General features: G+C 43.6%; 1 protein-coding gene across 2 annotated transcripts in view; it reads left to right on the top strand.

Moving 5' to 3' along the window:
- The first annotated feature begins 6,103 nt into the window (after window positions 1-6,103).
- Window positions 6,104-16,296, top strand: part of Nf1 (neurofibromin 1) — a 230,850-nt gene continuing 220,657 nt past the window's right edge. The window contains exon 1 of one of the 2 annotated variants that reach the window (XM_032911686.1): window positions 6,104-6,544. In XM_032911686.1, coding sequence (XP_032767577.1) covers window positions 6,485-6,544 — 60 coding nt within the window. In that variant the 5' untranslated portion in view covers window positions 6,104-6,484. The remainder of the gene's footprint in view (window positions 6,545-16,296) is intronic. The other variant, XM_032911687.1, reaches the window with a different exon arrangement.

Genomic DNA, 16,296 nt, shown 5'->3' with positions numbered 1-16,296 from the left:
GGCAAGAAGAACTCTTTCAGGCCCAGATCACAGGAGTCGAGGACTAATGTCGTCTCTCCTTTCTCTCTTGTACCCCTTCCCAGTGGTCATGGCGGCTGTGGGAGTTTTTTTGTTTGTTTTAGTTTTATTTTTGACAAGGTCTTACTCTGTAGCCACATCTAGTCTGCAGCTCACCATATAGCCCAGGTTGACCTCAGACATGTCAGTCCTCCTGTTTCAGCCTCCTGAGTACCATGCCTGACCCAACCCAAGGTTCTTACAGTGTCTCGTTCGTTACAACAGTGCTAACGAGAATTACGTAAGTACTTACACTACACAGTCCAAATAGACCCTTGCCTTCACTTGTGTGGCTTTGGTTCTAGACAAAGAACCTGGCAATTGTGGGCAAGTGATGACTTGGTGGGTAAGCATATGTAAGTCTCTGAGTTCAATTCCTACGCCTAAAACAAAACAACCCAAACAACCAAATAAGTCATTTTTCCTTCTACTCTCGAGATCCCCCTTTAGCAGTTATGTAAGCCTCTTGGTCTTTACAAGTCGTAGCACTTACTGGTATAGTTAGGGCTTCTATAGGCTTGAGTCTGGATGCTTAACAGAATAGAGGGGTTCCTTGTCCTCTGTAACCTGAACTCCAGGCCCAGGCTCAGTATCAGCACTTGAGGAAGGATGAGGGCCCAGGCTTCCTTTTAGCTTTACCTGGAGATGTCGGGTTCTTAGCAGGAAGGAGGATAAAAAGCAAATGACAGAAGCTGCAGGCCATGCCTGGCAGGTTGGACCTAGGAGGATTAGTTGCTAGGTCAGCATTGTGAGTAGGGGACTCTACTGCTCTGTGCTTTTCTCTCATCTCTCCTATTCCCTCAAGATAGCCATGTCTTTTGATTTGAGACAGGGTTTCCTATACCACAGCTTGGCTTCAAATTCCCTACGTAATTAAGGATGAGCCTAAATTCCTGGTCCTTCTTCCTCCGCCTCCTAGGATTACAGGTTTGTACCATCATGTCTAGCAGCAGGCCAGTTTTGAAAATGTATGCTTTTGGTTGGGGTGAACAGGAACAAGTTTAGGGGCCTCCACCTGACATTTCCTACTATGACAGCTTTTGTCCCACAGGCCAAAGACTGGTTATGGTGACTCTATCAGTAACTAAATATGTCCACTTTACTTCTACAGCCAGGGAGGACCAGTGGGTGCTGTGTTTCATCAAGTCACTAGGAATCCAGTCTTCTTAAGTTGTTGAGTTTTGGAAATTGGCCTGGATCAAGAAATGGGGCAAGCGGCTATTTATCAGAGGAAGCATCTCTCAGTCTCTTCCCCATTTCTCTGAGGGTTTTAAAAAGTATGTAGTGGACCTGATTGCTTGCCCACCTATGTTTCTACCAGTGTCCTATTAACTATGTGCATAGCTCTCCGGGAGTCGGGCCCACTCTAATCTTGACATCTAAAACAATGCTACTGAATCTAGAGTACTGTGAAGCCTATGGCTCCTACCTCTAATACTGTCCATCAGCTGCCCTGTCTACAGAGAAGAACCATCACAAAGTTCTCAGCATGCTGTATCCTCTCACCAGCTTATGAAAGAACACACGTATATTCTAGCATCCCGCTCTTCTGAGTCTTTTTTTGTCTTGTTTTGTTTTTTTGAGTCTTGTATTTAGCTGCAGCTAGTCTCTTACTATGTATTCCAGGCTGCCACCAACTCGCAATCCTCCTGCCTGAGCATCTGGGTGCCGGCAATACACATGGCTGCTTCCCCGTGTCTATGTCTCTCTTATTCTGTTGTTTTTCTATTTTGCAGAGTACAGGCTTTCTTTAAGCTTCCCAGAGCCATCCTAGTAACCCATTAGCACCACTTCCTGGGGGCGTGGCCAGGATGTAGGTCCCACACTACAGGAATGTTCTTATATCAATAAACTCTGGTTTGCTTAGTATTATGTTTTCTCCTCCTCCCTCCTTTCCCAAAGCAATTTAGGCACCTGATCCCATGCTTTCCTAGCTTCTGTGCACACACACACACACACACACACACACACACACACACACACACACACACAAATGGCTGGCTTTATCTTGTTTAGCATACACATTGCTTCTCCTCCATTAGTGGTTCTAACATTTCTGTGGTGGGGTTATTTTGTGGCTTGACCTTAGTTATTAGTCTGGTAGGCAGGTGAAAAGGTGTTGGTAGGTTCTGAGAAGGGCTTGTTTTGTCTTGCAAGGTAGATATACTTATGGGTGAGAGATGATGAGTCAATAAATAGCCTTTAATGCAGAGGACAGAGACACTTGGGCTTGCTAGGCAAGCACTCTACCACTGAGCTAAATCCCCAACCCCGGTAATATGGGTTTTTAAGCATTATAAATGCATGAAAAAAATATGACCTGCCATACATGTCCCCCAAGTCCCACTTCCCCAACTGCTAGGCCAGAGCTTGGCCCAGCAGACTTGCCAGTCCTGAGAATTGTTCTGGAGTTCAACTGCTCTTATAATTAAGCCCTGGTCTTGTACTTGGCTTTAACTTTCATCCTTAGCCTTTGGTAGTTAATCACTCTAAGACTTTCATTGACTTTCTCCATGGCATAGATTTACTGCATCCACAGTTACATAATTTCATCTGCACATGTTGCTGTCCTGAGACATGGTCTTACTAGCTCAGGTTGGTCTTGAACTCGCCACTGTCCTACCTTCATCTTCCAAGGGTAAAGTTAACAGGTCTATGTTTTATTGCTGTTCTTAAGTTACCATTTCCTGTACATTTAAAAAAGCCTGCTAGATTGCACCTACTGGTACATTCTTCCATTGGTATCTTCTTTTTTTAAAAAAGTTTTAATTTATGTGTATGCATGCGTGTCTGTGCATGTCAGGGCCCACAAGGTTGTGGGGTCCTCACTGGGGCCTCATAGGGTAATTCAAATTCCTTTAATGGCGCTTGGTGTCCTTGGGATCAGCATCGTGCGGTACAGAGGGAGTAGTATCAAAGAGAAATGGAAGCTGAATAAAATGTAATCATAGCAAAAGCTTCAGCCAGCCAGTTTCTTGGGAGCTGATCAGACCAAGGGTGCTCTGGAGCCAAGAGAGTCTTCAGAGTGGTCCTGCCCTGAACTCACATTTAGCCTGAAAAGGCTCTCCTGGACATGCTATAATGTGGCATGCAGAAGCTCTCCTCAGCAGAGGGAAATTCCTGGCTACTGGCTACTAACCATCCCAGGAGCTAGGAAACAAGTGTCTTAGATCAGAAGAATCTGTGCTCCTGGCACACAGGGCTAGGTTGAGGGGGAGGTGCTGTGCCAGTAGAAATAGGGAGAGGGTAGAATTAATACCTTGAGACTTGTTCATGAACAAGATCCTTGAGGGGCTGGAGAGATGGATCAGTGGTTAAGAGCAATGGCTGCTCCTTGAGGACCTGGGTTTGATTCCCAGTACCCATAGGGTGTCCTATAACTGACTGTGACTCCTGTACCAGGGAATCTGATGCCCTCTTCTGGCCCTCTCAGGCACTGCACACACAGGCAAGCAAAACTTATACATTAAAAAAAAGATTTGAGGGGTTGGGGATTTAGCTCAGTGGTAGAGCGCTTGCCTAGCAAGCACAAGGCCCTGGGTTTGGTCCCCAGCTCCGAAAAAAAGAAAAGAAAAGGATTAGAAAAATAACCGACTATTTTTATCTAATAAAGAGGGGGATGAGAGAGACATACATTTAAACTGTATTGAACACTTACATGATCTCTAATACTCACCATTGACAGTGCAGAAGAGGGGAAGTTAGGATATAAATCAAATTTTACTCTACTCAAAAGTGTATGCCTTCTGCCAACTAGACTACACCAGTCCACTCGGTTTTCATGAGCTAAATTCAGACAGCTAACTTACTTTGTTTGGCTGTACAACATTGAGAAATGTGATTTGGCTGTTACAGTGTAAAAATTAGAAACGTCTATACATAAGTTTGGATTCCTAGCTTCCCTTAACTGGAAGTTCTAGCAACATGAGGCCAACATCCCTGCATGGCAGTAATTGTCTGGAGCTGGGTGGTATCTGCCCTTTAAACATGGGTGGGTGTGGGTAGGGATGCTCCTTAGTTAACCAGGCCTCACCTTCTCTGACTTAGACTCCCTACCACACCCCTTTGTTATGCATGGCTTAACCAAGTTTATGGTGTGGAATGGGCTGATAGATACTTAATATTGGCTTAAACTGTTAAGTTAATGAACTGACTGAGTTCATTAGAGAGGAGGCTGGAACCTCCATCTACAACGAGAGGCTTGGTGTGCAAGGGAGGAAACAGGACTTTGTACACAAGCACAGTAAGATGAATTAATGATCCAGTGACTGGAGCCTGAGCAAAGAAAGAAGAGCAAGAAGCCAGCACTTAAGGTTAGAGAGCAACAGAGACAATCAGACAAGGAGAGGAACGAGACAGAGGACATTAGAATGGAATACAGATGGAGGGAAGGGGACCCAGGGCTCGGCTACGTCTAAGTTTCAAAGATGAAGATAAAATGCCAGGGCAAAGAGGAGCTAACCAGGGGTTTCCAGAGTCAGTGTGAGAAAGGGAAAGGGGGGTAGTGCTTCTAGATGTTTAGCAGTGAAGTAGATGTGTTGGGATGCTATTTGGTGCTATGTGCTATGAGGAAGGGCTTTTTCCAGGGTCCTGGCTGAAGAAAGCACAGAAGGCTCTTTAATATTCATTCATTTCTCTTCAGCACTGTCATCATCTCTGACATCATCATCTCTGACATCATGCTGCAGCTTTCGTCTTAGTGGAACGAAATATTAACTTGATATGCAGTTTGGAAGATCCCTAACCTACCAGACTCAAAACGTCTCCCACAGACATATCACTTTGTACATGGGCTAATAGCTCTGTGGATTTTTTGTGGCGAAACGAAAATTGTGGTTTTGTTTCATCTTATCACCGGGTTGGTATCTTTCTGTGTGGCTAATGGTTGATGACTCCAGGGTGTCATCTTGAGTGTATACACACTTTTGTTTGTTTTTGAGACAAGGCCACACTATGGAGCAGCGGTTGACGCGTGAAGTTTTGGTTGCCTCTAACAAAAGCGAGCATCTCCACACCCTGGCTGCAACACACTTTAACATTAACTTAGGAAAAGTGCACTGAAGAAAACTCATCTCAAAGTCCTGTGTCGGACAGAGCACCTTTTCCTCCCCATCTACTGAGTTTCACCAAGTACCACTGGTTGGCCTGGAAGTCCCCAAGTAGAACAGGCTAGACTCCAGCAAACCACCTTTTGGACTTATTATCCTCTTTTGTAAGTCCTTCCAACTCTGGTACTGGGCAATGGGAAGGCACTTGTTTCTGGAGAGCCACCCTTCTTGATTGTTCTTTTTTTTTTTTTTTTCTTTTTTCTTGATTGTTCTTAAAGCCAAACCATTTTCGTATTATCATCTCTAAGCCCTACTGGAAAGGTTTGCTTGAAAGGCTGAAATGCATAAATAAATGTTAGGCCCTTTAAGGGTCTTTACAGTGTGGAGAATTAGTCTTCAATCTGAATTATCAATCGTGCAAAAGTTTTATTAACTTGGTGTCTGTCAGTTTAGTAGAGGGATTTTGGGTTGGGTCTTGCTTTGGGAATTTAACTGACCTTAAAAAAAAAAAATCACGGAATCTCTCTTGGCCTTCCTTTTACCGGTTTTCAGCCGCCTTCAGAAGTCCCATTGACTGCGTGGCGGTGCCTTATATTTTTAAGTGAAGAAAGCGGAGAGGGACTGAATACAGCCTCCCGGAGGGATCAGCAGCAGAGATCAGCGGTCGGGAGAGAAAGCCTAGCCTCAGGACACCCTAACTTCTAACCCCGGGAGCAATCCAAGCCCGGAGGCCAGCGGGGGAAGGGCTGTTTGAGGCGGCGGTGGCGATGACAACTGACGCACCGGAGTCGGCTCAGATTATCTGGCCAGAGCCCGGAGCCAGTTTAGGTGGGGAGACCCGCGGCAGTGAGGGACGCGCGCCTCCGGGCCCGGAGGAGTTAGGTGACGTCACCTCCAGGAGGACTCGCTTTTTCATTAATGAAACCGGCCAGCGCGGGCGCATGCGCAGCAGGCCCCTTCCCTCTCGCTTCCCCCTCCCCTTTCCCAGCCGCGCTCTCAATCTCGAGCTCGCTTGCTCTCCCTCTCCCCGAGCCGTGGAAAGGATCCCACTTCCGGTGGGGTGTCATGGCGGCGTCTCGGACTGTGATGGCTGAGGGGAGACGGCGCTAGTGGGGAGAGCCACCCACAGGCGCCCTCCCCTCCCCGGGCTCCCCTCCCCACCCCTCCCCCAGCCTCCTCGCCAACGCCCCCTTCCCCTGTCCCCCTCCCGAAGGGCCGCGCGGGCCCCCGTCCCCACCCCCGTGGGAACGCTAGCTGCCCGCACTCCTCAGCCGCTTGGCTCGCCGCTGCCCTCACCTCCGCGCCGGCCGCCCGCCCTCCGGCGGGCCCCGGACGCCGGCCCACCCGGCCCTCCGCCGACCCCGGGTCGCAGGGAGGACATGGCCGCACACAGGCCGGTGGAATGGGTCCAGGCCGTGGTCAGCCGCTTCGACGAGCAGGTAACGGGCCGCGGCGGGCAGGAGGTGGGAGCGGGTGGGGGTGGGGACGCGGTGGGTGAGGGGAGGAAGGAGCGGCTGCCTCGCGGGCTGCCGGGGGCTCCGCAGGCTGGGGAAGGGCCAAGGAAGGGGGGACGCGAGGGGGCGGCCCGGGGATTCGGCTGTGAGCCGGGGCTCTCCTTCCCTCCTAAACCGGGGGGTGGGGCCTTGCCCGTGACCAGCCCTCCATCCCCTTTATCCCAGCCCTTCGGCTTGCTCTTGGTGCGAGGATGAGTGACCTGGGGGCGCTTTCAGGGGCACTCCATCTGGATTTAATCGTTCTCCCTTATTCTCCCCTTTTAAAAGGAGGTCGGTAATACTAGTTAGGGGTTCCCTCTTCCCTTAACTCCCACCACCCTCATAACTGGGGATAACCGAAGGAACCCTCGGTCTGTTTGTGTACGCATCCCCAGTAGGAGCAAGATAATATCCTGCCCCACCCCCATTTTCTATAGCTGCCCCTTAGGGGCAGGAGTAGGGAAAGCACAGGTCTTCTTACTTTTCTGCCTAGGGCGTCAGCTTGCCTGGAGACTCACAATTGATGTTCACACCAGCATCCCAGATAGCCTGTTGACACAAGGTTGCCTTTTGCATTTGCTGTTTGCAGGGGAAACGGTGGTTCTGAAGTGACACCCCCACCCACTTCTTTGATGATCACACCCCCTTCTCCAGTCCCTGCTTGCCAGCAGAGGATGAATATTCGCTTTCTAAGTGAGACTCCAGGAGTAAGGAGAGAAGGGTGAAAGGAAGGGAAACCGCATTTGAGCTACAGACTGACAGCAGAGACAGACAGCTAGGATGTGGTCCTAGGGCCAGTAATTGTGCCCATGATTTGTTGTTGTTTTAACTTGTTTTTGACTCTTCACAAGAACTTTCATTGAGACTACTTGGGATTAAGGGAAAGATTTTGTAGTTTAGGAAGGTTAGGGTTTTTTGCCGAGTTTTCCACACATAAAATTCTAAGGCTGATGAATAGGCAGTCTGCACATAACATACATAGTCTTTTGTCCATGATTAATTTTCTGCTGTAGTAGATAGTTGGGGTTGGTTTAAAGGGTGGTTGTTTTTTGTTGCAGTTCTGCCAGGGGCGTCCTTTAATGAGAGAATTGTTTAGAATTGAACCAGTCTGTTTTGTTTATTGGGTTTAATCACAAAACTGATTATCGGAGCTGACAGGTAGGGGAAGGGTTTCTTCTTTAATTTGACCAGCAGACTTTTTTTTTTTTTTTTTTTTTTTTTTAAATAGAACTCAATCTTTTGACCTATCTGACAGATTGGGGAACAGACAGAGGAAGTCTACAGGACATTGGGGAACCTACACAGAGCTGAATGTGAATATGGTGGTGTATGACTTTAGTCCCAGCACACGGGAGTCAGAGGCAGGTAGATCTTTGTGAATTTGAGGCCAGCCTGGTCTATATAGTAAGTGTCAGGATGCCAAGGTTACTCAGGGAGATTCTGTCTCACCCCCCCCCCCAGTCCCCTAAAAAACCCTATATAGAAAAAATTTCATAGCTGACAGAGACTTCAAGGACTTGGTTCATTCATTCATCCCGTTTCCAGGATGCCTTTAGACCAAAAGGCATCTAAACAAACTGTTCTAGTAATCCATCTGATGAAGTAAATATTACACTATAAATAGGTCAAATTATAGAGCATTAGATTTAATAGAACATTAAGTAGAGTGTTAGATTCTAAACTTGATAGAAAAGACTTGCTATGCAGAACTTAAAAAAAAGGGTTTGAAGGCGCTGAAGAGGGGTTTAGCAGTTAAAAGCACTTGTTGCTGGTGCAGAGGACCTGGGTTTGATTCCCAGCAAATCAACACTATACAGTGTTCACAGTGTAGTTCACAATCATCTGTAACTCCAGTTCCAAAGGGATCTGATGCCCTTTTCTGAATCTTGGCATCAGGCAAGTGTGTGGTGCACATAAATGCAAGCTAATACACATAAAATTAAGTAAATAAATTTAAAAACAGAAATTTAAAATGCGTAGACCAGTGGCTCTCAGCCTTGAGGGTCATGATCCTTTCCGATGTACGGACCCTTTCACATGGACAGACCCTTTCACAGGCGCCACCTAAGACCATTGTAAAACACAGAGATTTCCATTATGATTCATAGCAGTAGCAAAATTATGAAGTAGCAATGAAATAATTTTAGGGTTGGGGGTCACCACAACATGAACAACTCTGTTAAAGGGTTGAGCATCAGGAAGCTTGAGAACTACAGCTTGTGCTGTAGACAAACCAAAACTGAACTCACACAAAAGCATAATCCTAATGGAGGGCTGTGAGTGATTCACCTTACAATTTTCCCTGATTTTTAAAAAAGATGATATTTTTATTTATGTATACACATGCATACATATATTCTCTCACACACATCTCACACACACACACTTAACACTAACATCTATACTCACAAGTGCACATACTCACATACACATGCACACACTAACATACACACACATACTCACACGAACTCATATATATACATTAATTCCCCCCCCATATTCCCTCACTCAGTCACACACTGTGGCAGTCTGAAAAGTGCCAGATCACTTGGATCTGGAGTTAAAGGCAGTTGCTTGTTGCCTGACATGGGTGCAGGAACAAAACTTGGAAGAAGAGCCAGTCAGTGCTTTTAACTGCTAAGCCCTCTTTCAGCCCCAACTTTTGCTAAGTTTTAAAAGTTAAATTAAAATTTTCTTCCTTCCTTCCTTCCTTCCTTCCTTCCTTCCTTCCTTCCTTCCTTCCTTCTTTCCTTCCTTCCTTCTTTCCTTCCTTCCTTAGGCTGTTGTGGAATTTGCTGTATAGCTCAGGATGACCTTGAACTGCTGATTCTCCTGTCACTGCCTCCCTAAGTGCTGAGATTACATGCATTTGCTACTACTATGTCTGGCTTTTTCCTTCAGTTTTTATCTTTGGTCTCTAGACATATTTATCATATAAGAAAAAGAAAGTGCTCTGAATTTTAAAAGTAGAATGATTAATGGTTTTTAATACCATATATTGTTTATATATGTTGTAGGATCAGACTCATTACCATAAGGACATTAGTTTTTTAAAATGCCAATTTTGCCATCTCTTATATTGTAATTAAGAGGAAGATACATAAAATAAATTATTCAGCACAATGCTTTCTTTCAAGCTTAAGAAATGTAGTAAGAAGCAGCTGGTCACTCCATGAGGCCAGTGGAACAACTATAGAGAAGAAGAAAACTGAAAATTTTAAAAAAGTTGAAATAACTATGATTCTCATATACAAATGTCAGTATATGTAGGCTTTTTTTCATCCTTGCCTTCAGTCCCACAGGGGCTCTTTGACTGTGAGGCCAGCCAGATTTGTATTTGGAGTTCCAGAGCAGTCAAGACATTAATTTTTGAGATGCAAAACAGGGTTTTCAAGGCTTATCTTCAGAAATTTTTGCTAATTTATTATAGAAGAAATACATGTCCAGTTCAAATTAGGGTTTGTCTAAAATGTTTTTCTTATTTTTGTGTGTGTAGTATCCTCAGCGGTCAGAAGAGGGTGTTGGATCTGTTGGATCTGAGGTTCTAGGTGGGCATGAATTTCCAACTTTGGTACTGGAAACCAAACTCTGGGGCTCTGAAAGAGCCACAAGCACTCTTAACCACTGAGCCATTTCTCCAGCCCCACTTCCACTCAATCTAACTGTTGAAGGGTCCCCCCCTCTTTTGTTTTTTGTTTTAGTGAAAAATCTGAGAGAGGCTAAATGGCCTACCAGACTGAGAGAGCCTTGTGTGACATGTGCTGAATGTCAGACAGTTAGGGATGCCTTGTCCAAGCGTCTCAGACCTTGCTTTAATAATCCATTCAGTGCAGTTGGAAGGGTTTGCTGTTCTGTTTTGCTTCTGAGGCAAGGTTTCACTATGTGGTCCTGAATGATCTGGTGCATGCCTTTAGTTTCAGCACTCAGAGGCAGAGGTAGACAATCTTTGTGAGTTGGAGGCCAGCCTGGTCTACAAAGTGAGGTCCAGGACAGCCACGGCAGTTATACAGAGAAACCCTGTCTTGAAAAAAAATTTTTTTTTTTTTTTTTTTTTTTTTAGTTCTGTTTATGTGTGTGAATGTATGAGCCACCTAACATGGGTGCTTGGAATTGAACTCAGGTCCTTGGGAAGAGCATGTACTCTTTTTTTTTTTTTTTTGTTTTGTTTTCTCTTTTTTTTCGGAGCTGGGGACCGAACCCAGGGCCTTGCACGTACTAGGCAAGCGCTCTACCACTGAGCTAAATCCCCAACCCTGAGCATGTACTCTTAACCCCTTAGCTGTCTCTCCAGTTCTAAAGCGTTATTTTCAGTCAGGGAGCTGGCTCAGTGGGTGAAAGCGCTTGCCCCAAGCCTGATGACCTGAGTTTTGATCCCCAGCACCTGCTTAGTGGAAGGAGAGACTTGATTCCCTTTACATTGTTCTGTGACTTCCACAAGTTTCACTGAGGTGCTCAAGTGCCCCCAAAGTAATATAAATAAATATAATAAATTATTTTCCATATTTAGGCAAGTGAACCAATTATAAAAGTAAAAAAGACAGACAATTTTTTACATAATAAAATCCAATTATTTTTCCTGATAAGATCTCATATGTAGCTCTGGCTCTTCTGGAACTCAGTATGTAGATAAGTCTGGTCTTGAACTCACAGAGATCCATCTGCTTCTGGCCTTCCCCTCTCCCCAGGACTGGGATTAAAGGCATATGTCACCATGCCTGGATGTATAAAATCTAATTTTTAAATTTATAATAGCGTGTTGTTATCCCTATACATTGAGTACTAATCAGAGTGTTCTTTGAATACTACATGGTAGAGAGCTCACAGTACAAAATGATGAGCACATAACCATGCTAATTGGCTACAAAGATTGGTAAGAATTCAAACCTATTTTGGGTTAAAAAAAGGATCTATCCTCCCTAGCTTCTGGTCTGCAATTTTTATAAGACTTTAAGAACATTGAAAAAAAAAATCTAACCTGTATGTTGAGGGAATAGTGTTTATTCTTTTGGATTCCTCTTTTAAAGTGATTTCTTTTAGCACTTTCTCAGTTGGCATCCCAGTCTCCTTCTTTATTTAGGATTTTTTTTTCACTTTTAAACTTACGTTTCCTTTGGAAAGGAAATGTGTCCTTGGTTGGCTTTCTCTCTGTGAACTGTACTTCTCTTCCCTTCCTTGCCAGACACTGCCTGTCTCTACTGTTTGCTCACCCATCTCCTTTATAGCTGTAAAAACTGGCTCTGCTTCACCCCTCCTAGACCGATGCTTTCCTGAAAAGGATTTCTTCTGGAAACACAGTGGTCTTTTCACAGTTGAGATAACCACTGTGATGCACCTCTCCCCCAAGTTCCCAAGACACAGCTCTTTCTCATGTACAAATTCAGATCCTTCTGTGTGTGTGTAGTGATCATCTTGAACAGAGGTGCTTCCCTTCCTCTTTCTTCCCTTTCCCCTTCCTTCTTTGAGATGGTCTTACTCCATAGCTTGGGCTGACCTTGAACTCACTACATAGCAGAAGCTGGCTTCTGCCTCCCGAGCTTCCAGAATGCTAGAATAACAGCTGTGGACTGCACCTGGTCAGATGTGCTCTTTCTTTTTCTTTCTTTCTTTCTTTTTTTTTTTTTTTAAAAAGATTTATTTATTTTATTCATAGATGGTTGTGAGCCACCATGTGGTTGCTGGGAATTGAACTCAGGACCTCTGGAAGAGCAGTCGGTGCTCTTAACCTCTGAGCCATCTCTCCAGCCCGCCCTTTCTTTTTCTAACAGGTTTGCCTGTCACTGAACTGGGGACTCTTAAAACGGGAGCCTGAGTTTTGCTGTCATTCAATGTTTCTGTTCATATGCCAGCTGTTGGTTCTCACAAAGATCCTAGTTGTCCTCATCTGTTGAAAAGGAACCTAGCAGAAAACCTTTAAGGTTCTTTAAAGTTTAAACATTGCATGATCTTAATATGCTAACAGGGTTTCTTTGTGTAGCTCTGGCTATCCTGGAACTTGCTCTGTAGACCAGGCTGGCTTGCCTCTGCCTCCTAAGTGATGGGGTTAAAGGTGTATGCCACCACCACCACCCAGCTGTCATTGTTTTTTTTTTTGAAACGGGGGCGGGGGGGTCTCTCTTTGTGGCCCTGGCTGTATTGGACCTGGAACATACCAGGTAGACCAGGCTGGCCTTGAACGCACAGATTCACCTGCCTTTGCCTCCACGCTGGCTTGAATTTGTCTCTTATTAACATAGTCATCTGAGTAGAGAATGTGAGCACTTTGAAAGTCTATAATGGTAACCAAACATAAGATTATTATACATTTTCCTTACATCTTATTGTTTATTGCATTTTCACTAAGTAGAGTGACTAGTCTCTAGATATTCCCTGGTATGCTTGTTGGTTAGAATATTACACCTTGTTTTTTTTAGCATTTATTGACAAATATTTAGGGTACTGGTAGCATCCATTTGTAATTTTTGGATTCTAATAATTGATCCATTTTTCCTGTTTTATCATCGAGTTTGTGGCATACATATAATATGGTCTTCCAAGTTTGAGAAATACAGTAAAGCAAGGTTGTATGAGTTAGACCAGTGTTGGACCAGTTGTACTTTATTTTAAATATAACAGTTTTGTTTTACACAGCTTTTACTTGGCTTCTGAATAATAATAATAATAATAATAATAATAATAATAATAATGACTTAATAGTTATTATTATTATTATTATTATTATTATTATTACGTGTGTTGTGTGCTACAACATACAGAGGTCAGGACAACATGCAAAAGTTGATTCTGTTCTTCTGTCATGTGAATTCCAGGCGTGGGTCTCAGGTCTATAGTCTTGGCAGTAAGCCACTGAGCTAACTTGACAGCCCAGGATTATTTTTTTCAGTCTGCTTTTGAAAAAAATGTGCTTAACATGAAGAATTCTGCCCTTAAAGAGAAAGCTTATTGATGTGATTTGTAGTAAGCCATTATAATACCTTATTTTTACATCTTATTCTTTTAATTACCCAGACTGCAATGGGGCATTTTTAGTGTAGTCTTCAGATTTGGTGTTCTGACGTTCTGTATGGGCCATGTTACTGAATTCTAACAACATGCTTCCTAAGGACATGATGTTTTAATTAGCAGGTTTTTCATGTATATGTCATGCTTAGTTTTCATTGGACGTTTTGTGTTTGTTTATGTGTAAGACAAGGAATGAGAGGTATAGGAAGGCTCTTTTTTTTTTTAAACGGAAGTTTAAGGAGGAGAATGTTCTATAAAAGAGTGGAAGGGGAGGATTGTGGTCAGTTTAAACTGTTAAAAGGCTTAGGATCAATACTGAAGTAGAATATGAGCATCTTAAGCTATTTGCGGGGATTGACTTGTTTATAAAAGCATCTGACTTCTTGTAGAACACCCCCATTTTCTTAGGGAAGGGAAAGATCAGACAAAGCTTGACCTTGAGAATAGGAAAGTTGTAGTGAATGTGAATTGATGAGTGGTGTCAGCGACCTGTAAATCCTGTATTGTTACGGTGTAGTCTGTAGTAAACAGCAGTCAGAGATGTGCTGAAGAACTGGCTTGTATTGCACCCTACTGAAGTGTCTTAGAGTGTATGCAGTACACTGAATATATTTGACCACTTAAAATGTTCTATGTAAGCTGGGTGTGATGGCCCGTGCTTCTAATCCCAGCATTCCATAGACAGAGACAGATTGATCTCTGTGAGTTCAAGACCAGCCTGGTCTGTATGGTGAATTCCAGGATAGCCAGGGTCATATAGAGGAATGCTGTCTCAAGAAAAAAAAGTTATGGGGTTGGGGATTTAGCTCAGTGGTAGAGTGCTTGCCTAGCAAGCGCAAGGCCCTGGGTTTGGTCCCCAGCTCCGAAAAAAAGAAAAAAAAAAAGAAAAAAAAGTTATATACCTAAGATATGCGTGGTTATATTTTTGAGTTTAAGTAAAAGTGGCTTTTGAGCCATTGGTTATATCATCAAAAGAACTGAGACAGATAGCACAAACTAATTTGCAATTTCACCTAGTTTAATGAAGACTTAAAGCCTTACATTCCCCCAGCCCCCATACATTGTACTGATTACCTTGCAGTAGTAATGACTTCAGATGCTAACTGAAGTTGAACTGCATCTTTTCTATAGATCACACACCATAGTCCAGAACTAGTTTGGCTGAGGTTTGCTACTATAGTCAGCAAGCTATTGCCTGCCCTTACTCATATTTTATAGCTTTGGGTGTCTTAGCCTGTTGAATTTCAGAAAACTTTTTCCCCCAGAGGAAATGGTTCCCTTACTTCACCCTCCCCTCTGCTCAACAACCAAATAAGATCTAGTGTAAAAGGTATGATGTTAATTTAGTCAATGGTAGTACAATTCTGAATAAAAAGAATGACTAGTTTTTAATCATAATTTTATACCGAGATAATGACCTTTCAGTAATTATGTCTTACAACATTTTCTTTTTTTTTTTTTTTTTTTTTTTTTCCCGGAGCTGGGGACCGAACCCAGGGCCTTGCGCTTCCTAGGTAAGCGCTCTACCCCTGAGCTAAATCCCCAGCCCCTAACATTTTCAAGTAATGCTTTTCTCCTTAATTGTTGATGGATTTCTTGGATCGTCCTCAAAAGTAATTTGGATGTAAGGAAATGATTCTTTCCACCTCCGGTTTACCTTCACTGTGTGTATCAGTGTAACCTTGGCCACTTTACTTCTGTATCAGTTTTCCATGTTTTTCTTCTGTAAAATGGGAATAACACCTGTCTAGTCACATCTTGGGCTCATTTAGTGTCTTAAGTGTGAATCTGGTACATGGTAGGAATCTGGTATCTGGTACATAGTCACAAGAATGTATCTAATTTGTGTGGTATTGTCTCTCCCCTTTCGAGTTTGGTGATGATCATTTCCGTATATAGCATGTAAGATGAGGGATACCTTGACACTGCTTCTCTCTCAGATGCGTGCTGCATTTTACCTTTATGTTCATGTTAGAATACTGATTCACTCTGTGTGGATTGGCTGTATGTCAGAGGTAGATAGACGATTTAAACACAGCATCCGTAAATTTCAGTATTATAAATATTTTTGAAAACATTTCTTTTTGTTTGTGTGGCTGTGCATGTGCCATGCATACGTGCAGACTGCAGAGGACAGCTCTGTGGGTGCACTGCTTTCTTCCCACCTTTCTGTGTCTGAACTCGGGGCCAGGCTTGCATGGATGTGCTTTACCTGCTGAGCTGTCTCCCCAGTTGTGGACCCCTGGTTTATGCAGTGCAACACTGTTTCTCTGGGCGTGCTAGACCAATGCTCTACAAAGGGAGCTGCTCCCCAGCTCATTGTCTTGATGTTTAGAGTATTACTTTTATCCTATTTTATTTCTCTACTATGTTGGGGCTAGAAAATAGCTTTTATGTATCAGGCAAATCCTACTCTTTCTGTAATTGATAAGGGGGTAGAGAAAGAGGAACATTTGTGTTTCTTGTTTTTGGACTCTTGTAAATGAATTAACAGGAAATGGGGAGAGAAGATAGGATTTCTTTTCTTTTCTTCCTCCCTCCCTCTTTCTTTCTTTCTTTCTCATTTCTGCCTCAATGTAAACTACCTTTGTGAAGTGTGAGTCTCGTGAATTCTGAGACTGTGATGTGGAAAATGAAGTGTAATCTGACAGTTCAAATGCTTTATAATTCTTCAAATGTATTAATTTTTGTCCCTTTTT

This window comes from Rattus rattus, chromosome 9 (assembly GCF_011064425.1).
Source record: "Rattus rattus isolate New Zealand chromosome 9, Rrattus_CSIRO_v1, whole genome shotgun sequence".
Lineage (NCBI taxonomy): Eukaryota > Metazoa > Chordata > Mammalia > Rodentia > Muridae > Rattus > Rattus rattus.
Note: the sequence above shows the minus strand (reverse complement) of the source record. Positions and strands in the feature narration are given on the sequence as shown.